The following is a 21,886-nucleotide window of genomic DNA, read 5'->3' on the forward strand; positions in this document are numbered from 1 at the left end:
TATTTATGACTTGGTTGGTGTTGGATGCAACCTCTCTGCTGTAAACTCATTGGCTTAATTACACCAGCCATACATCATCCAGTGCACTCATTATACAGACTGGGGAGAATGGACAAAAATAATACACTAAACAATGCAGTGCAGCTCAGACCACAGAGGAAACGTGGGTTGTTGTTTTTTTTTTTGGTACAGTGCAGTATCTACAAAAGAGTTTCATGTTATCATACAATCAACACTGTAGCTATAAATAACGGAGTATCATACTACCGTGCTACCACTGACGAATCATAATTCGTCAGTGGTAGCATTCATGTTGAAGAAACTATTTTCCATTACTGCAGCTTGAGGGGTGGGAAGAAACTAAGTGTCTTTACTCAGGTACTGCACTTAAATGCAATTTTGAGGTGACTATACTTGAGTATTTCCATTTTCTGCTACTTCATTCTTCTGCTCTGTCACATTTCAGGGGCCATATTCAAAACGTGTCCTCATACATCAAGTTGCTCCTTGTGACAAAATTCTAGTTATAACAGAAAAGAAGGCCCAGTATGAGGAGCTTGTAGGCGAATGCCGAAGGAATGGGTGGAAGACCTGATGCTACCCCATCTAGGTAAGCTGCCAAGGATTTGCTGGCCAGTCGCTCTACAGACCAAGTTGCTGTGGATCAGAGAACTGCATAGCAAGAGAGCCATCAGGAACATCACTGAGGGCATCAAGATGGCTGTGGATCTAAAGGGGTGATACCTGGACCACACTAGCTACCTAGACACAGGCTGGGGTCTGATCAACCCTGGCTGGGTCGCCTGGGTGAGGATGTATGATGTTGAAGGACCCGAAACACCTGGTGACTCTAGGTCACAACACTGATGATGTGTCTAGGTTGCAGTTAAAGGTGTGGGTAAAATCTTCTAAGAATTTCCCCTGAACGTTAAGACTGGGTCCTGGTAGAGATAAGAGTTATTCACAAAGCCTCAGCTCCTGAGTTTAAAAACTGTTATGAGCAGGGAGGAGGACTTTTAAGTGGCTTAATAGTTTCCTAAGCAGAGGAGAAATTGGTAGAAAGACAGAGAGGTAGCAGAGATATTCCCCAAACTCTGGATGACAGTGAGTAAATGAAAGGCTACAGATTAGATTGTGCAGGGATAATGCCTGTGGTCGATCTCAATAGAGATGCGCTCACATCTTCCACCCAATGCAATAACGATGTAACACTAGAAATAAAAACACTAAGATATTTGGCAGCTGGAAAAATGCAACAGGGCAGCAGTGATGACTTGAGTCTGTCGCAACCTTTCTCTTAGTGATCACACAAACAACACTTTCAGTCTCATATTTTGATGTAGTTCATGTCATTTCCACCGGGTGTCCAAACCTTACAGCTCACCAAAGGACAACCAATCACATCTGTTACCTAGCAACATGATCAGCCACACCGGCCCACTAAGGTAAAAGTTTCTGTTCCTTCCTGGCACATAGTTACTCTGAGAATTTTTCTAAATCACCTGTAAGTTAGGACTCCCTGCTAGACATTTTTAGCCTAAGTTAGGAGAGAATTCTCAGAATGTTTGTGGAAACGGCCGCAGAGGGAACTTCAGTTCTCTTCACTTTACCACATCTCAAAACCAACATCCTCCGCTCCAAACAGTCCCCACCTGCCTGTGAATCACAAATTTCCTGACAGACCAGAGGCAGCAGGTGAGGCTGGGGAGCATCTCATCCAGCACTTGGACCATAAGCACTGGCGCCCCCCAGGGATGTGTGCTCTCCCCGCTGCTCTTCTCCTTCTACATGTGCAGCTGCACCACAGGAAACTCGTCTGTTAAACTCCTGAAATTTGTAGACGACACAACAACAGTCATCTGCCTCATCCAGGATGGTGATGAGTCTGCATACAGGCGGGAGATGGAACAGCTGGCTCTCTGGTGCTGTCAGAACAATCTGGAGCCGAACACGCTGAGAGTTGTGGACTTCAGAGGGAGCCCCCTGACACTGCCACCCATCACCATACTGAACAACAATGTGTCTGCTGTGGAATCCTTTATGTTTCTGTGATCCTCCATCTCTCAGGACCTGGATTTCCAACATCAACACCATCAGAAAAAAAAGGCCCAGCAGAGGATGTACACCTGCACTTGCTCTGAAAGTTCAGACTGACTCAGGAGCTGCTCATCCAGTTCTGCTGTACACTGCAATCATCTAGTCTGTTCTCTGCACGTCCATCACTGTTTGGTTTGGATCTGCCACCAAAAAGGACAGCAGCAGACTACAATGGACAGTCAGGATTGCAGAAACAAATAATTAGAGCCAGCCTGCCCTCCATTTAGGACTTATAAATCTCAAAAGTTTTAATAAGCTCAACGGCAATGTCTCTCTCCAGTAACCATAACCTGGTTACTCATCATAATCCACAGACCTTGTGGGCAGTTTCATGTAGGAACTATCTTCTTTCTATCAAACTACATGCGGCAACCAAATCACCACACACAAGGAAGTGTGCATCTACTCTCTAACAAGAGGCTTGTAACAACATGAGATGTAAACATTAATGGCGTCCTCATCGGCTGAGCCGTAACATTAGCTAGCTCAGTAGTGCTAGCAGTAGATGCACACTTCCTCCTGCTGTGTGCAGCTCGGTAGGAAAAAAAAACAACAGTTCCTTCATAAAACTGCCCACAACAAGGTCTGTGGATCATGTTGAGTAACTGGATCTTGATTCTGGAAAGAGACATTGCTGTTGGGTTTTTAAATGTTTTTTTTTTTTTTTTTGGGCGAGCACCACAAGCCGAATGCCATTTAGTTTCATTATAATTGAGAGAAGCAGGACATGTCTGTGACCAATATCTCCAACACTTAACAACTCACACCAAAACAGCCTAGATTGATAAATAGCACTACAGGTAATAGGGGAAAATAAGTATTTTTGATTTTGGGTTGAACTGTTCCTGTAGTTACAATTTTGAGGTACTTGTACATTCCATTTTCTGCTGCTGTGTTTTACCACATTTCAGAGGGAGATGTTGTACTTTTACTTTACTTTTATTCTATAACTTTAGCTACTAGTTGCTTTGGAGATTCTGATTAATAATACAAACTATAATTAACAAATAAATTATGTATTATTATAGACTAAAATAAGACTATAGGACTTGAGGACTAAAATTATTTGATGAGTTGACTTTGTGCACTGAACAACTGCATCATATGTTTTTGTAGAAATGCAAAATCTTAATCTGGGACTTCAAGTGTCAAATAAATGTAGTGGAGTAAAGTACATGTGCCCTAACATTGTAAGAGACTTGTACTTGAGTAAATGTACTCAGCTACTTCCCATCTCTGTCAGGGGATCACCAACGTCAGCAGGATTTATTATCTGGGGACAAAATTTCATGCCAATCCATCAAACAGTTATCAAGATATTTCTGTTTGGACAGACTGACAGTCAGACAGACATTGCTATCTCTGGTGCAGTACCACTGGCATTGCTAAAAACAGCAGTTTCTGCTCGGAGCCTCATGTCATGTTTCCATCACAGGAGTCATTTTTCATCTAAACCTCTCAGAAGAATATATCTAGAAAATTGAGTCAAATAATCTCAGTATTTTACAAAAATGTTCAGATGAAAGAAAAGTAATTTAATGCTTCTACTGATACTACTATTACTATTACTAATTATAATAATAGTAATTTGTGTAGCATAACTCTTTCTTCTTTTCTCTTTTATTAACCATGTCACACCCACTACCTTAGGAGCCACTGGACAATGTACTAACTACTTAAGAAGTAGTTAAAATTAGCTCCACCTAAACAGCTACAACAATATCATGCTGTTTCCACAGTGATGCATCAGTATTAACACTCCAATAATGTAATATGTGGTGTGTTATATGAATCTCAGGGGCCAATGTTCTGCAGAATGAGCACCTTTTCTTTTCATTCTTGATGTTTGTTTTGCTAAAAAAAATACTTTCTGAATGGGATTTGCTTGTTACAGAGTATTTTTATATCATTGTTCTTGTCCTTTCACTCAAAGAAATACTAAGTGCTATATCGTAGGCAATGGGACTTGCTTGAGTTTCTTGAGGATGTTTCACCTTATCTAAGAGGCTTCTTCAGGTCTGAACTGATGAAGCCATGATGATTACCATGACCTGCATGACTGAGAACCTTCACCAACAATATAAGAAATATTCCACCTACAAAATTACCATTTGTAAATAAATTAGTCAGCCATGTTACCTTGAATTTGTGTAGAAAATTCTGTATTATTGCATACTTCCACAGGAAACAGCAAACATATTTTTGGATTGGGGACCATGTTTAACAACAGCAAAACTATATCAAAACTCTCACACAACTCATGCCGTATAATCTAAGTGTCATTTATCCAGTCGTATGCTGAGTACCTCCTATGAACATGCATTTTCATGAAGAAAAACCTGTTTAGTATTCCAAACTGAACTGATAGTGAAACTCATCTTTTGTCTAGTCAAAGCCAGACTCCTATACTGAGGTTTTTAGCTAAAATGTTTGGGAAGTACAGAGTGTACGACTGGATAAGTGACACTTGGGTTATACTGTTCTGAGAGAGTTTAGATATAGTTTTGCTGTTGTTAAATGTGGTACCCAATCAATAAGCCAATATGTTTGCTGTTTTCTGTGAAGGCATGCAAGAATAAGAAAGTTTTCTACACAAATTCAAGGTAACACGGCATGACTGATAAATTAATGGTCTTTTTCTTTAATGAAGGCAGCTGAGTACCACTCTGCTGTTTTCATACACCAACCTACATCAACTCATGTTCACTTGAAGGACATTTAAGTTAATAAAAACACATTCAAATTTGCATAGATCTTTATTTTTAGTAGAATCTATAATTGACATCAATTAAATAAAAAGGAGAAAAACAAGAGCAAAAAAATCTTTAAATTACAAGAAAATTACACTGCACCATTCATATAGTACAAAAATAGGCCTTATTTTAGAGTTATGTCCCATGTAAGATAGTCATTCTTGTACATTATTCATAGGTCACAAATCTGTAAGGTACTGTGTGCAGCCACAGGCCAGGAACCTCACGAAGAGGTGGGAGGAGGTCAACAGAGACGTCTGAGGCTGCTCCACTAACCGGCCCCCGCTCCCCCATCACAAAGTGTTTCATTTATACTTAAACAAGCATGTGCACACACGGACGCACGCAGATCTGATTCAGCCCTTAAGTTAATGGAGATGGGATACATTCTACCTCCTCCCTCCACAGCTGCTGAACATACAGGGTGTCACCGCAGATCTTCCAAAATTAACAAAACAAACAAAAAAAAAAGCAGAGATGACAGAATGACGTCAACAAAACACTTTGAACACATGTGAAGGGGGTCGATGGACTGTGACAACCTGAAAGCAACACATCGTTACACTAAACAGACAGCATTAAAATGATTGTCTTTGGTTATGCCAAAGATATTGCTCCTATTAACTCCATCCGACTTCATATTGATCACTTCAGACTACATCCTAAGGCAGGACTGAAGCAACATCAAGCTCCATGTGAAATAAATCAGCTGTATAAAGAAAAAAGCCTCCGTCATTCCCATGAGCGAGTCTCTTCTTTATAGCCAGAGGAGACAATTTGCGACAAGCAGCCAGATTTCTTTTTTTTTTTTGTAACATTCCTGTTACTTTCTACATTAAAAGGCTTCACACTTTAGTGCCGGTGAAGTGGCAGCCTTATGATGATGAGCTGCTTTCTGGCACAATTAGAGAACCTCTTCTTTTTTAGTGTGTAGTTTCCATCACATTCTCGCAGTGAAGGAAGTGAGCTGGCTGCTAATGGTATTTCAGCAGCTCCCTGTGCTTTGGAAGCACGAGCTACTTAATGCTGCCCGCATTCATGATTTTCTTAAAAGTTGAACACTTGAATGCACAAAGCTCTGAGTTCATCAGTTTAAAGTTTTCTGAGTTTTCAAGCTGTAGTGAATACAACATCAAGCTAAGATGAATAAATCATTTTGTGTGTGTGCACTCGAGGGGCCACGGAAACTTGTCTGTACACCCACAAAGCGTTGCACTTGAGGAGAAACTTTATTCTTTCTGGAAGCAGTATTTGTCTTTTGTAAGGGAAGATGCTCGATGGATAATGTTGATGAGTCTGAGCATCAATAGTGATTGCAACAAATTGGTTCTTCTTTAGAAGGAAACGCTCAGCATCCAGAGTTCAGGAAATAGTATAGGGAAGAAAATTTGGGTGCTGCATTTGCCCATTATCTGTTGTTTGCACACTTTGCACTAAGCTGGGGAAGTCAATAAGATTTTGCAGCTGAAGTCTGAGGCTGTAGTTATTACATTTTTAAATTAGCACCCGCCTTAAACTGGGGCTAATTGAAGCCTTAAATGGCAGTAGGCACTAATGCGCATCACACAAAGCGATGCAGCACACGCTCGTTATTCTGCAGCCACATTAGCTTTGTTCCTTTCCAGGGCACCTTCTCTAAATCCACGTTCTCGGGTTGGTTTCCAATCCAGTTTAGTGCTTCCTGGCTGAAACTGCAGCGATAAGCCAAATGTGCTACACCTGCACTTGCCATCTGAGATGAATTAGGCTTCCTGGCTCGCTGCTGTGTCTGCGAGCGTACATACCAATCTCTCTCCATCCTTTTGAACAGGATGTTTGGAAGGTTCTGGTTTAAAACTCTTTATTCACTAATGTTTTTTTTTTCTTCCTGGACAATTTGCAATTTAAATCACATGCAGCTCTAAATATTTATGAATAGTACCTTCTGAGAAAGCTATTCCAAACACAACTGGTTAAATTTAATTTGATTAGTTTTGTGTGCTTGTGCACCTTCTCGCCCTAAAACAAGGAGATGATTTGATTGTCAGTGACATGAACTTAGGAACAAATAGGTCTTCACTCTAGATGGAGCCGCCTGGGTAGAAACAGTAGAATGAGACATGAGGCAAATCAACACCCCTAACAATTTCAAGTTGATTTAGCACTTAAACGCTGGCCAACAAGATCTATGGACAATCCTTCTACCCATTCTATTTTCAATAACAGGTTTTAAAGCCCAGGTGTGACTGCCCATGAATGCTGATCCTAAAGGCAATAAATTTTAGGAGATATAGGAGTTTCAGCGGACTAGAATTTACACAGCAGCTTTACAGTTTCTGAATCACAATTGCTTGTTTCTCTTCTAAAACATAAATTTGACTCAAATGCCTATTCTCCTAAATCTTTTTTCGACAAGCATTTTCATATCTGACCTACATATAATTTGACCTCTATAATCATTTAACAGCTCGTCTGACGGCGTTTGAAACCTTGCTGAATGATATGAGAGGTAGATTAATAAAAAGGATGAGCAGCTGCAGTTTTGTATGCATGTCATCACCATGACAACCCTCTCTCAGCAAGCTCCACCGTTTTGTACTGGAAATGAAAAAAAAAAAACAACAACAACACAATCATAATTTCAGCATAGTAGAAAAAGGAGATCAATGGATTCAAAATGGCTACACTGGGTTAAATCATGAGATGCACATTTTTCGATGATAGCCAGCCCGAGAGAAAAGGAATCACTTTAAAACAATCTTCCCTAAAGGTATGATTAAAATCTCTCAGAATAAATAGTTGCTGCAGTATCATTCAGAATATAATTAATTGGCAAGTACGCTGAAGAGATAATCTGAAATTCAGATTAGACAAAGACTGGAGGGTGAGTGCAGAGACACTGATGAGATGTGGAGTCTCTACGCGGGACTTCTAAACAGCATTCAAGATTTGAAGAGAGCAGAGAGGCGAAATAGGAAAGGAAACCTTCACTTCAGAGGGCCGATAAACATTCCTCGACCTCATAAGCAGTAAAATTACTCACACACACACACACACACATACACACACACAAGCACACACACACACACACACACACACACAAAGTTTTAGTCATTATGATATGAGGTGTGTCTAATGTACATTTGTAGTGCTAATGTGCTCAGACAAAAGGGAAAGCCTTGCTGTATTGTTAACTGCGTCTGCTCTGTCAATGAATCAATCACAGGTAACTCAACACCTGCCAGCTGCTTTAGAGAAGCTCTTGTGCTCTACAGTCACATATTGTTCTGGGTCCCATCAGCACTTCAGCTGCTTCTCTCTCAGCCCCGGGATGTGCACACATCAAACATAGAAATTAAATATCCCTGGAAGGGATTGTGCCTCAGGGTTGATCGAGTAGCCTGTGTGTGTTTTTTTCTTTCTTTCTTTTAATTCATATTACTTTTTTGATATCCTTCCATGTGATGGTTGGGGAGGTTATGAGCGCAGGAGAATTTATAGTCTCCAAAACCGGGATAAATTGAGTCCATCTTGAATCCCAAAAGGCTGGAGGAAGCTTTGCTGGTTGTGTGACTCACATTTTGTTCTGCCAGAGCTGAGAGAGATCCAGACTGTGTGTACAATAGGAGAACTAAAGCCCCCCTCACACCTAGAATAATAACCGAACAGATAAAATAAAGACTGTGTGAAAGATGGATTTTGTTTTAAGTAAATACAAAACGCTGTCTCATCATAAAGAAAGACGACTCAGACAGTCTGTTTTGTTTGTCTGACTGGTGACACGTCATTACAAACCATTAGAGTCTGGACATTTCCTTGACAACTATTATGCTTCTGATTTGTGCGTTTTTAAATTACGCTGTGATTCACGACAGATAAATGGTGCTTTTGTGAACATTTTGGATGTTGATGTCACTAAACGACACTTCAGAGAGAATCAATGTTTCCAAATCCGATTTCATGCTTTGTAATACAATTTTTTTGTTATCACTTTTAAGTTTAAGTATTAAATGTGACAGGAGCGGCTTTAGCTTCTCTATAAAGGGCAGTACACTATTCATCAGATTAACACGCTCACATTCACACAGACACACACACACACTCTACTCCTCACATTCAACAATCTCATCTGGCTACTGCACTGAGACTGATGGAAAGAAAGAGGAAAAGAAAGAAAAGAAATAATAATAATTTGTTTACTGTAACAAAGAGGAGCTGGAGCTGAAGAGGAAAATGGACTCCGCACAGACAAACACTGTTAGTGATTGAGGGCAGAAGGAGGGAGAGAGCCAGTTTAATAGAAAAGCGCCCAAGTGTGAACAGAGCAAAGCTCGGGCCATCCTGAGCTCTGAGAGACAGCGGCTTCCCATCAGGACTCCCACAGCAGATCCCGAAGCAGGACTCAGATGAGAACCCGGTAAGACAGAGACAGGAAAAAAGGGATGAGAGATAAAACCAGAAAAGACTGTGAGAGGGCAGTTACCACAGCCCTGATTTATCAGACAAATGAGGGTGAGAAGACTTTAAAAGCAGGAGAGAGGGAGGGATGTGGGGGAGGCATTAAAGAGCACTTTGTGTTTTGATAAAGGCAGTCCTCTCATTTTGGACGTCAAACTCTTCGTTATCAGAGTCTGTATTTACCCCATCATCCCCCCACACTGTCGGGATGCCGCGGTACGACACCACCCTATTTCCCCCTAGGCTGAAACTGCCCCCGAGGCCGCCGCCAGCCTCCAGAGAGGGCAGCTTGATGAGTGCGCCTGAGCGCAGCTGCAGCAGCAGGAAGATGCCAGCGAAGGTGGCAATGATGGCTATGCAGCTGAGTACGGCGATGGTGATGGGCAGCCGGGAGCTGAGCTGGAGCTGCATTCCCTGGTTCCCCGGGCCCACCATGAAGCTGCCAGGGGACTCGCGCATGTACTGGTTCAGGTGCAGGCACGTGCTAGAGATGGGGTCCAGGGAGCTGTGAGGGGGGCAGCTCAGACAGGCCTGAGGGCTGAGGCTGCTGCAGGTCAGGCAGGGCGGTGGGCAGGGCAGGCAGGCCGGGACGGAAGCTGGTGGTATAGAGTTTCCCACTGTGTAGTTGACAGGCTGGGAGCCCACTGAGAAGCCTGAAGGACATTCTTTCACACAGCCCTGCTGAAAGAGGTAGTAGCCAGTGTCGCACTCTGTAACACAGAGAAACAAAACTGTAGCACAAAGCGTGTACCTTTTCATATGAGTCAGATCACTCAAAAACAGAACCAAGATTCCCGCCCAGACAGTCGAGGCTCAGAGGACACACGTCAACACACTAAAGCACCTTGTGTCAAACATTTCTGTGTTCATGCACCAGTGAGGTCGCTTGGTATCTTGGAAAATGTGGGACAAAGTTTCGAGGCATTTTGCTTTCACGTCACCATTTTCACTTTTAGAGCTGCTTTCGCTTACTAAGAAAACTGATGACGAAAAAAAGATTTGCAATTTATATGCTGAGTGCAGCATGTTTAAGTCAACAGAACTGTTTCCATATGCAGCAGGTCCAGATGCAGGCCATTGCCTATAATGGCAATTAACAGACTGTGGGTGCTGGGGGTAACAGCACTGAAAAGAGGAGTGTGAGCCAACAGAAGGAGGGGAATCTAATTTACTGCAGGGTCTTGTCAACTTGTACGGAAACAGAGAAGACTAGAGTTGTGAGCCCTGAGTCAGACAGCATCAATTAACACATGGTACATGATAATCATATGATACGATGATCAAATATATGATAATTAAATTCAGTTCCCCCTCTAATGACTGTGTATGATCTCATCTGTCAGTGTGTAAGTACCTCTGACAGCCTGTAGGGGTCAGAATGTCACTGTTTCAGAGAACATGTAGGTGGACTTCACACTGTGTTGGGTGCTCAGTCAGTGGTATCTCGAGACCTTGCCTATAGCAGTATTTGGATTAGGTATGAGAAGGCAGTATGGACGTCATTAAATTTAAATGAGGTTATTAAAAAGGGACCTGCAGTAAAATTTCATTTGATCTCATCAGAAGTTAGATCTTCATTTCAAATTGACACTGACACTGAGGCTCTGTAACAGCGTGACATTCGCAGGAAGAGTTTGAATAAGGTAATTGTGTGACTTTCAGATGAGTCTGCCCTCAGCTGACGTGGAGACATGCAATGCAAACGGAGGCAGCTGAGCACACATGGGATATTTCATCCTGTTCACCTCGCCCGCTACTTCACGTCACATCTCAACATGACTCAGTAATTACACAATCTCCCCTCGGCTGTTGTGGCAGTAACTTCCTGCGCCGAACAAACTGGGGACAAGAGATACCAGTCTTACCAATGCATATCTGCCTCAGGTCCAAGGTCTTGCAGTTGTCATTGCCAGGCTGAGCCTTGTCAGAGGAGCTGGAAGTTGCTGAGCCGGTGCCGTACAGCACCAGGACGAACTGGGTCAGAGTGCCTGAGTGGAGAGATGAAGGAGATAGAAAGACTGAAATTAAGCGGGAGACAAAGTGGGCCTGTCAGAAACAGTGAGGCTCTGGCACTCCCTGGGGTGGAATTGGTAAATGTATCCTCCTCTCACTGTAAAGTAGACTCTTGGATTTTCTGCATAAAGTGACAGAAAATGACTCGTTGAAATGAGCCGCAATTTAAAGACAGCATGATTTCACTCCGTGCCTAATATGAGTGTTATAAAGTGCACATCTCTAAAAGAAGCATTCAAGTGTGGGGACTTGTGAGAGGTTCCACTTTAGTAAATCACTTCTTGCTGAGGAGGGAGGTGTGAGGCGTTTATCAAGATCTGTTTTCTGGGGTTTCCTTGGCTTCTGAGTACCGTGCTGTGGGTGGACCTGATAAGTCCAGATGCAGACGGTCGTTGGTGGATGATCCAAGTGCAAACAGAGAGAGTGCAGTATTCACTCCACTGCTTTATCACGCTCCCTGCTATAAGAAAACTGATTGCTGCAGAGCTGCACAGAGTCAGCTTCACAGCGCCTATAAAGAGAACAAAAGCGCAGACACTTTGGAGACAGGAGCCACACTTGATCTCTAATCTCCTGGCACTGAATCCTTAACCCTTGTGCTAGACTCAACAGATTAATGCATGTGTTGAATAACATTAATGTGAGGACATTCTGGTGGCCTATTGGTTAAGACACATAGCACATGACCACAACACCCTGTGTTCAAATTTAAATGCCCTTGTTTCCTGTTTGTATCTGTGTTGTCAAGATAGATATAAAGTCACTTAAAATTACTGTTAATATTGTAACATTACATTACATACCATGAAGGTTTTTTCCCCAAGATTTCAACATAATAATGTCATTAACTGTGCATATAAGAATCAGAATTGAGTATTCTGTTTTATGTCTTTTTTATAGCCAATTATGTTCTTACTAGGCCTGGGCGTTATCTTTTCTTTCATACCTTCCTGTCATTTCACCATGGCATAAGGTATATGATATGTACATAAAAAAAAAAAAGTATTAAAAGCTGAGCTGCTGGTGATAGAAGTCATTGTAGCATGTATGACATTTTCTAGTATGCAATTAGCCTCCTGAGACAGGTCTTGCTGGGTTTAAATACTTATGTCCCATTGAATATGGAATAGAGAGAAAATAAGTGCCCTGCTCGCTGAAGGGCCCAATGAGACTTGCTACTGCAGCGAATGCCAACACATGAGTGGGCTGAATGAGGATGAAGTGTTGAATAAAATGATGTGGCAAATACACTGCTTCTGTAGTTGGAAAGAATTATCTCAAGATAAAGCTGTATGTGGCAATATTCCCAAACGAGGACGAAGCATTTTTCTTTTGTAGTAGTCCCGAGACGTTATCCTCACCACTTGCATGCGCCATCTGTCTTAGCCCATGTGCTTGCTCCACCAGTAGAGACTGACCTCTGGTGGTGCAAACTGTGCACTACACCCAAGCCCAGTACTTTCTACTTCTTTTATTTGTTTTTGGGGTTCTTTGTTTTTTGTTGTGCTTTTTTTACTCATGATTAATAAAACGTTCAATCTTTTGCTCAATTGACCAAAAAAAAAAAGTGACAGTTTTTTTTAATCATTCAAGTCATTTATCAAGCAGTTCCAGCCTCTCAATTGTGGGGATTTACTGCTTTTCCTTTTTCAATATAATTTTAAATAGAATATTTTTGGGTCTGTGAGGATGAGGATGTCTCTCAAGATTTGTGATGGGCATCTTTTGCTGTTTATTTTAAATTTTGATGAAATAACAGTGTCAAAAAATTGAATCAATAGGGAAAATGATCATTAGTTGCAACCCTATTTTAAATATGGCCAAAATAGAGAAAAAATTTGGAAAGCACCATTTTTTGGAATGTTCATTTCTTGGATTTATTCACAACAAAAATGTTTTACCATAGTCGCTGGCACCGGCTACATTCTCAATCTCCAGCGTCCACGCCCCGGTGGGGTTCTCATCCCAGGAGTGGGTGGTCATGAAAGCCCAGTCATTAAACCCCTCTGATGAATAGTCATGAGGCCTGCAGGAAAAAACACAAGCAAGGAGTATTAACAGTTTGTGTTTACCAACTTGTGCTGTATTGTCTGCATACTTGTGTGTTTGTACCTGGGGTGGAGCAGAGTGGAGCGTGTGCCGGCAGGACTAATGAGGTGGATCGCCAGGTTTCCCCTGCGGTTGTAGGACAGGGTGAGCCGGGCCTGGACGTGCTCTAATGAGGTCACGTGACTGTCTGTCCCAAAGCAGGCGTCAACGCTCTTGTTTATTGACAAATGGCTGCCGATGTTGCTGTCGAACATAAGAAAGAATGTAGGAAGAAGACACATGAGGACAAAGGTAGACCTTACTTATGGGCTGTGTGTCGCCAAAATCATTACTGGGTCGTTCTGAGCTTGGGATAAGCTACTCTCCAGATAACTGTGTGAGTGTGACATTTGGCTCCCGGCCAGTGTGGAAGCCTGTGAAGGGTGAAGAGTTTGTGGCCTTGAACAGGATTAGCGTCTCACAACCTGTAGCCCCAGTGTCCTCTGTGGAAAAAGCGCCTCTTTTTTACTCTCTTGCTTAGGAGATTACACGCACCCACAGCAACTCAGAGGAGGAGGGAGACGATTACGTTTTTAAGTGACACAAGGTGATCACTAAACTGTCACGCTGCTTTAAGACAAAGTCTCTCCAAGTTCAGTCTGATACATTTTTTATGATGTATTAAAGAACTACATAAATGACCTTTGTAGCAGCATCACATGGGAACAGTCTAAAAGGATAATTTACACCACTTTTCTAGCTGCCAACGAGCCATATAGTGACTGTCCACATTATTACTGGGATGCAAACTAGAAGCACTTCAACAATTGCATGTTGGGGCTACTGCAGCATGTATTTTGTGGTGTTTGGAGGTAGAGTCAGAAAACATGAGGAAGGAAATGGAAATTTATACAAATGGCTGCTGAAGTTGATTTATCATTGCCATTTAACCACTGCGACACAGGCGTCTGTGATTTAAGGTCACGGAGAAGCAAAATGTGTGGTGTTGTTGTAGGTACGGCATTTGCTTTTACAAGCACACAGAGGCAAAACAGAGGGAGGGGTATGCTACAAACCTGTGGAAAATCAACAAGTAAATGAGAAAAAGACAGACGGAAAGAAAGCTACATTTCAGTAGCAGCTACAGGTGAAAATCACAGCAGTGAGGACTGTAAACACTATTGCTGAAAATTAAAATATGTCTGAAAATTAACATAAGATTTCTCTGTTCAGCATCACTGAAGCACAACACAAATGGTATAATTCTATTTTTTAGTTGCCTTCTGCTTAAATGTGTTTCCCCGCTGGCATTAGCAGCTCACAGCAGATCTGGTCCATTGCATTATGAGACATCTACCAATTACATACTTACCACATATTGGAAATCCTTTATTAAACTATTTTTAAATTAAATCTGTTTACAGCAATAATCCTTTGGAGACACAAATATGTATTTAAATCCTGTGTTTAAAAAGCTTTGCAGAACCACCAACAAATATTCAGGGAGGCAGCCAAACCAGTTGTTATCCATTTGGTGGTTAGCACGCTTCAGAGTGTTTCTAAATCATAAATCTTTTTAAAAAGCTTTGTCAGAGCTTCTAACTCGTGCCAAACTCCAGTTTGCAGTATTACAAAATGTAATAGTCCTGGTTTCAGGGTGTCTACAGATATAAGACATTTAGATTTAATGCTTTTAAAGATAACTTAATGCCAAATTAAAGACTGATTTTTGTACAAATCATCTTTTTCTTATTCAAGCTTTGCCAGTAAGTATGAAAGTAAGTAGTATATATTTAGTCCCGTACTGAGGGAGGTTTTATGTAGCAATCTGGTTATTGGAATGATTTACATTTTGCCAACAGCCATATGGAAGTATAAAGTAAAAAGTATTAGGGTCAGTGGTAGATTTAAAGATTTGTACAATCACACATGTGGACTTTCATGCAGAAGAGCTTGACTCATTTTGACAAAAAACAATTTAAAGATGGATAAATAAAATTAGATAAAATACCTATGGCAATTAAGGCTTCACAAATATAAATTTAAGACCATTTAATTACTTTAAAGACCTAATATTTACCAGCTGTGACAATGTTGTGACAGCTGGAGTTTTTCATTTGTGAGCCTGTTTGTGTGTTGTGGAAGTTTTTGAAAGGCCTCAGAGTCTTTTACTGTCTGCATGCAGCTATGTGAGGAGGCTCCCCGGTGACTGAAGGTTGAGATACTGTCAGATGAGGACCTTGTGGATGTTCAGACTACAATGTTAAACAGATCTGTATGATGTTGATGATAACCCTAACCCTAACCAGTCATGCAGTCAGTAGAGTCTCAGCATCATATGACTGAGCTACAGCAGCACGGCAAGCAGCATTAGCAGTGTCCCAGTACATAGCATTAGCAGCCGGCTCCTCCTCAGCTGTATCCCGGCAGTAGCATTAGCAGTGTCCCGGTACGTAGCATTAGCAGCCGGCTCCTCCTCAGCTGTATCCCGGCAGCAGCATTAGCAGTGTCCCGGTACGTAGCATTAGCAGCCGGCTCGTCCTCAGCTGTATCCCGGCAGCAGCATTAGCAGTGTCCCGGTACGTAGCATTAGCAGCCGGCTCCTCCTCAGCTGTATCCCGGCAGCAGCATTAGCAGTGTCCCGGTACGTAGCATTAGCAGCTCCTCTTCAGCTGTATCCCGGCAGTAGCATTAGCAGTGTCCCGGTACGTAGCATTAGCAGCCGGCTCCTCCTCAGCTGTATCCCGGCAGCAGCGTTAGCAGCAGAGAAGCCGGACTTGCTCGAACGGTCTGCTGGAAAACTGAAGATCAAGTACGCGGTGACGCGGCCTTGCCACAGCAGCCGCCCATGGGCAAACAAATCAGTCTCCAGCGTGCCGCTGTCTAGCAACCTCAAATCTGTAGGGGAGGGGGGGCGGACACGTCTCACGGCAGTATTTTGAATTTGAGTGCAGTAACCGTTTTGGCCACATTCTTACATACAGCGCCTTTAAGTTTGTTCCTCTTTCAAAAGTCTGGCATTCCACAGTGTGCATGCAAATCTGGGTGCCTATCACATTCAATGCTGATATACACACGAAATATCTCTGATGACTATTAGAAACAAAACCTGTATGCTCATTTATTTGGTTAGAGACACACTTACAGAAGCTTTCCTGTACAGACTTCAGGCTTAAAGGCAAAATCCATTTTCCAAATGTAAACACAAGGTTAGGCCAAACAATACAATTCAACTCAACGATCTGCAACTCTGAAATCCATGGACAAATCTCTCTATACACAGAACAACACCAAACTTAAAACTCCAGAGTTATTCATTCATCATCTAACTGCTGTCATTATGCTCCTAATGACACAGTATTGTAGTTGTCCCAGGAAATGTGTCCCTTTTGATGACACTGTCATGATTCCGTTAGATGTAATCACTGTATATAATTGACAGTGAGAAAGACACTGAACCCCTACCTGCCGACTTATTTCAAGTCACTCTGGATAAGTGAGTCAGCTAAACACCTAAAATGTAAATTGAATAACCTGCCTTGACTGCTGCTCCCAGACGCTCAAACCATCTGCTCTGAGCATCTCATAGCTGCAGTAAAAGAGAGAGAAACCTCAAACCCAGCGAGGGAAGTGACAGGGAGCGCATAATGAAGAGGAGATGTCAGGCTGTTTAGACTGTGACACCAGGAAGAGAAGGAGTAAAATGGCTGAGGAGAAATTTAGTGTCTTAACAGCAAAAGCAACACATGAATTGACAAATTATTATTTCTCTTTTAAATGCTCCCCCTCGAGCCGAGCTGAGTGCCTGTCGCAAACACTCACATAACACACACACACACACACACACACACACACACAACGACACGGAGCATTTCACCGGGCGCGCAGAGCCGAGCTGCAGATGAAGACATAACGTGTCACTGCAGCAAAGCATGACGGCTCAGTTATTCCTTCTTCCTCACCTGCGTTCTGATATGGACCAGTTTAATGTCAGTTTCTTTTATGGCTCACTGTGGCTCAAACATCATGGTGCTTAAATCACACGCTGAGTTTATGTCAAAACAATGTACATAACAGTGTATTTATGGTGCATCTGTTCCTCTATTCCTTGTTATAGCACACTGAGTACCATTATTCTATCGGCTTTATTTATCTTTCAGATCACATTCATCACTTTATATTTCATCAGTTGCATCATGCGTTTCTGTAAGATGGTTATTTACCTCTGTGTTCTATGTGCTGCAGCTATCTAAGCCAGGTTACTACTGTCAAGCTAGTATTTTATGTCAGGGAGGAACTTTTCTGGTAAAAGGGGTATACAGTGATTAAGTTATGCACTTCCATAAAGTTGGGAGACACATGAGACGGATTAAGACAGTTTTAGAAAGCTTCCTCCAGAGCCACAGATGACTTCAGACAGCTGTTTAAAAAAGCTAAACTGTCCTCCATGAGGCAAGTGTATGTTAAATCAGTGCAGTGCCCTATAAATAAAGAATCATATGCTGTATGTTGGGGTGATGCTTTTTAATTAAAAATCCAAACTACTGTTTCAAAGTGTGAAAAATTAAATATTTGACCACAGTGGCACAGACTTGTATTATAGCAAGGGACGCTCCTAAAAATGAACCTTAGGGCTGAGTGGTAGACAGCATCCAGTGATGTTAATGTAGAGGTGGCAGCTTTTCCATATATAACATTCCCATAATCCAAAACAGATAAAAATACAGCTTCTACCTTTCTTTTTCTATGTAGAAAGGGGAAACAGTTCTTATGTCTGCACAGAAAGCAAAGTATTATTCTCAATCTAGAAGTCAGAGTGTCAATATGGTGCTTGAAGTTTAGACTGTTGTCCAGTAAACTAGGCCACTGGTCCTCTCTTTGCTAGCTCAAACCGAAGACAACTAGCTAGCTGTGCGGAACAAATAATCATGACACAAAACCATCTGAGAGGTAAAGTGAGTAAAGGTTTTGGAGTTGACACATACACCATGGATAAGGCTGTTTGCTGAGTTCGTACAATGCCGCTGCCTTACAATAATGTTAGCTTGTCGCAATGGAGGCACCCACTTTCGACTGAACAGAACAACATCAATTCTAAAATGTAGTTTAGGATTAGGCTGTGTGGACTGCATTCAAATTAATTCAAACAAATTACTTGCTACTTCTAATTAGTCTGAAGTACGTTTTTAAGTGACAGCTGTAATAAGTGTAGACACTTATAATCAGGGTGTTGAGATAAATTCAGTGGGCTGTGTGTGCATGTGTGGTGTACTAACCTTGGCTCACAGAGCATGGCGATCACACATTTCCGCTGCGGCCTCACGTTGGTCCATGTTTGTGCCAGCCCTACAATTGCACTGGCATCAAGCAGACCATATCCATATGAATGGCTAACTGCAGAGACCAGGAGAGAAAAGAGGAAACAGACATGAATGTTGGCCTGCTGAGAGCAGTATCCTCTCCCATCTCCAACTTTACAGACAAGCTACAGTGTGTGTCCTGTTTAAAGCTTTCACACGTCCAATTCCAGGGCCTTACATCTCTCGTTACAATTTGGTTTATTCGAAGCATAACATGTTAATGAGCCTCAAAGGCATTTGCAAACTGCAGAGGGCAGAGGAGAAGTTGGAAGGAGTTGCAGTACCTTTCCGCCCAACCCCATTGGTTCTCCAGTCGTTGGTGAGCAGGTGGGCAGGGTGAGAAGTTCGTACAACCAGATGTTGCATGTCCCTCCAGGTCAGGTTTTTACTGGTATGTGTGCATGTGCAAGCACACACACAGACACACACAGTCACATAAAGAAAAAGAGAAAGAGAAAGAGAGAGAGAGAGAGAGAGAGAGAGAGAGACACACACACACACACACACACACACAGAGTAAGACTCTGGCTTTAAGTCAAGTTGAGGCACTCAAACAGATCAAACAGACACCGCTGACAATACATCCTACAGTCTTAACCTGCAGGTGGACAGCTGATTAAATACAAAGAAGTACCAGTCACGTACTCTCCTGAATTAAAGCAAATCATCAGTCAACGTGTTTTTGAACTCAATTTCTGCCCTTTGGCAAAATGTATTATTAAGAGAACACTCTGAAAAAGTGTGAAGTGATTATTCTGCCTGTAGCCACACAGGTTTGAATGGACAAAAAGGGTTAGAGGAGGTCACAGATGTGTTTAAGGGGACAGTTCAGATCTTTTAAGGTGGGGCTGTATGAGGTACTTATCCATAGTAAATGTTTTACCTATAGTACATATCAGTCGGCACGCCCCCTGTTTAGAGAGGCAGGTTTGAGCCCGACAAAGAAGCTAAGCAACATGACAGGCAGCAATAAAACGTGTTTTAGCCACCTGTAAAAAATTCCTACCTAACACTATCAATATCAGTTTGAGTTTACATTATCTTTAGAATATTTTCACTGCTTCACTGTACCGTCAGACAGTGATTTGCAACAGGTAACTGTTACATCGGTCTCTTGGTAGCCAGACTTCGTTAATAAAAACAATGATTTAACAGTGCTGAACACAGGAGCCGCTAGTCAACTGCTGCCTCGATCAGTTATTTTGTTTGTGTTATTTTGTGCCTTTGGTGTTTGAAGGGTTAGTTTGAATTCACCGAAGTCACACAATAATACAAACTAACAGCAGCTTCTGTGTTCAGCAAGTCAAAATTACTGTTTTTCTCAATGGAGTTTGGTTGGCTTTGTCGAGAGCATAAATGAGGAACTGCAGCCGTTAATGGCTCCCCCATCGGAAAGGGCTGCTTGATGGAAAAGTAAAGCAGTAAAAATACTCTCAATACAGTCAATCAATCAATCAATCAAACTTTATTTATATAGCGCCCTTCATACATCAAAAATGCAACACCAAAGCGCTTTGTGTACACTAAAACTGTTACAGATCTTTTTAGGTGGCTAAAACACATTTTGCTGCTGCCCTTGTCCACAGCAATGTAATGCTCAGCTTTGGTGTTTGTACTCCTGCTGCTAGTCCAAAATGGGGGCTGCTGAAAAGACATCTCCTATATGTGATACACTGACTATCAATAAGTTCCTCATAGAACGCAGTCCCTTTAACTTTTCATATTGTGGATTTGGTCAAATGGGGAATATGATTTAGTAACTTCGCTCAATGGCTTTCTCATCAAATCTGTCCTAACTGGAATCCTTTGCTATCACTTCACTCTCTTTTGCACCAAGACTAATTACTCATTTTCAGGACTTTTCTGACGTTCATGTTTGTTCCTTCATTAGTGCTGCATGACTGGATAAGAGTGATTAGAGCTGTTTGTGTAAATGCACTGTAAGAGTCTGTCAGGCAGAAGGGTTAAAAAGTAATTCATAAAATGGGACAATCAAGCACAATTGATGCATCAGCACGCAGTGCCAGCAATTAAAGCCTGTTCAAATACAAGAGCGTTAAATCTATAATGGGCCTTCTAAAAGTCTGAGGAAAAACAAGGGTAGGAATTATTTTACCTGTTGCCGCTAAATAACCATTTTGCAGTAAGGAAACGTCTAACCACGTGCTAGAAACTGATAAGAGTGGGGCATTAATTCAAACTACTTTGGCTTTCTGAATATTTTAGTGTACATGCAGGTACTGAAAATGACTAATCTTCCGCTAGAATAATTACAGCACAGTCTAATCATGAGTTTGTTCTGTGCAAATTATATTTTTAACACTTTTCTTCTCCATAGCAGAAAACTGAAAAACTGATTTTAATCAACAAAAGTCTGGGAAATATGCAGATGGGGAAGGTTCGGATGAGGCTGTAAAGCTGAGGAGAATTGCAACGCTGCGTAAGACTCAGAAAAGTGGTGATAAGCACTTACTTGGCCTCAAGGGCAAGAGCGATGATCCCAGCAGCCAGCGGGGCGGACGCAGAGGTGCCTGTGTGGGAGTCTGTGCACTTTGATTTGAGGTCTGTAGTCACCTGCAGAGGATGAACAGGGCAAAAGCTGAAGTTGGAAAATATTCTTGAGAAACATTCACACGAAAGTTGTTCTTCCAATTCAGTTTTAAAACTCTGGGCCATCCTTTCACAGTATCACAAATCCTAAACTTACCCCAGAACTGCTTTTGTGCATTCACATTAAAAGAAATCCTGATAACTTGGAATTTGCCTCCTTTAAAGGTCCAGTGTGCAGGATTTAGGGGGATACATTGACAGAAAATTAATATAATAAGTATGTTTTCTAGAGTTTTTAATGACCTGAAAATAAGAACAGTGTTTTTGTTGCCTTAGAATGAACGGTTTATATCTACATAGGGAGCAGGTCCTCGTCAATGGAGACTGCCATGTTGCACTGCCATGTTTCTACAGTAGCCCAAACAAAGCACACCCTGGCTCTAGATTGGACCACTTGCATTTCATGTTGGCCACCTTAATTAGAACCTCCTCTGCAACGTGCAGTGTCAGAAAAACACACATTTTTTAAGTGAAACTGCTTTATTCAGTGTTTTTCCCAGTTTTAATCACCTGGTCCGTTTTAATCACCTCAGAGAGAGACCCCTGCGGATAATTCGGCTCCTGGGAAAAACATCCTGAACAATGACC

The 21,886-nt window shown here is 41.9% G+C and overlaps 1 protein-coding gene across 4 annotated transcripts in view; it reads right to left on the reverse strand.

Annotated features, from left to right (window-relative positions):
• Nucleotides 1–4,834: 4,834 nt before the first annotated feature.
• furina (furin (paired basic amino acid cleaving enzyme) a) overlaps nucleotides 4,835–21,886 on the reverse strand; it is a 108,955-nt gene continuing 91,903 nt past the window's right edge. For all 4 annotated transcript variants that reach the window (XM_049592728.1, XM_049592734.1, XM_049592742.1 and 1 more), the window contains exons 10-16: nucleotides 21,162–21,262; nucleotides 18,973–19,076; nucleotides 18,605–18,722; nucleotides 13,413–13,592; nucleotides 13,202–13,326; nucleotides 11,153–11,275; nucleotides 4,835–9,997 (exon numbers count right to left, since the gene is read on the reverse strand). In XM_049592728.1, the coding sequence (XP_049448685.1) occupies nucleotides 9,390–9,997; nucleotides 11,153–11,275; nucleotides 13,202–13,326; nucleotides 13,413–13,592; nucleotides 18,605–18,722; nucleotides 18,973–19,076; nucleotides 21,162–21,262 (1,359 nt within the window). In that variant the 3' untranslated portion in view covers nucleotides 4,835–9,389. The remainder of the gene's footprint in view (nucleotides 9,998–11,152; nucleotides 11,276–13,201; nucleotides 13,327–13,412; nucleotides 13,593–18,604; nucleotides 18,723–18,972; nucleotides 19,077–21,161; nucleotides 21,263–21,886) is intronic.

The sequence above is a fragment of the Epinephelus fuscoguttatus genome, linkage group LG2, assembly GCF_011397635.1.
Source record: "Epinephelus fuscoguttatus linkage group LG2, E.fuscoguttatus.final_Chr_v1".
NCBI classification, from domain to species: Eukaryota; Metazoa; Chordata; class Actinopteri; order Perciformes; family Serranidae; genus Epinephelus; species Epinephelus fuscoguttatus.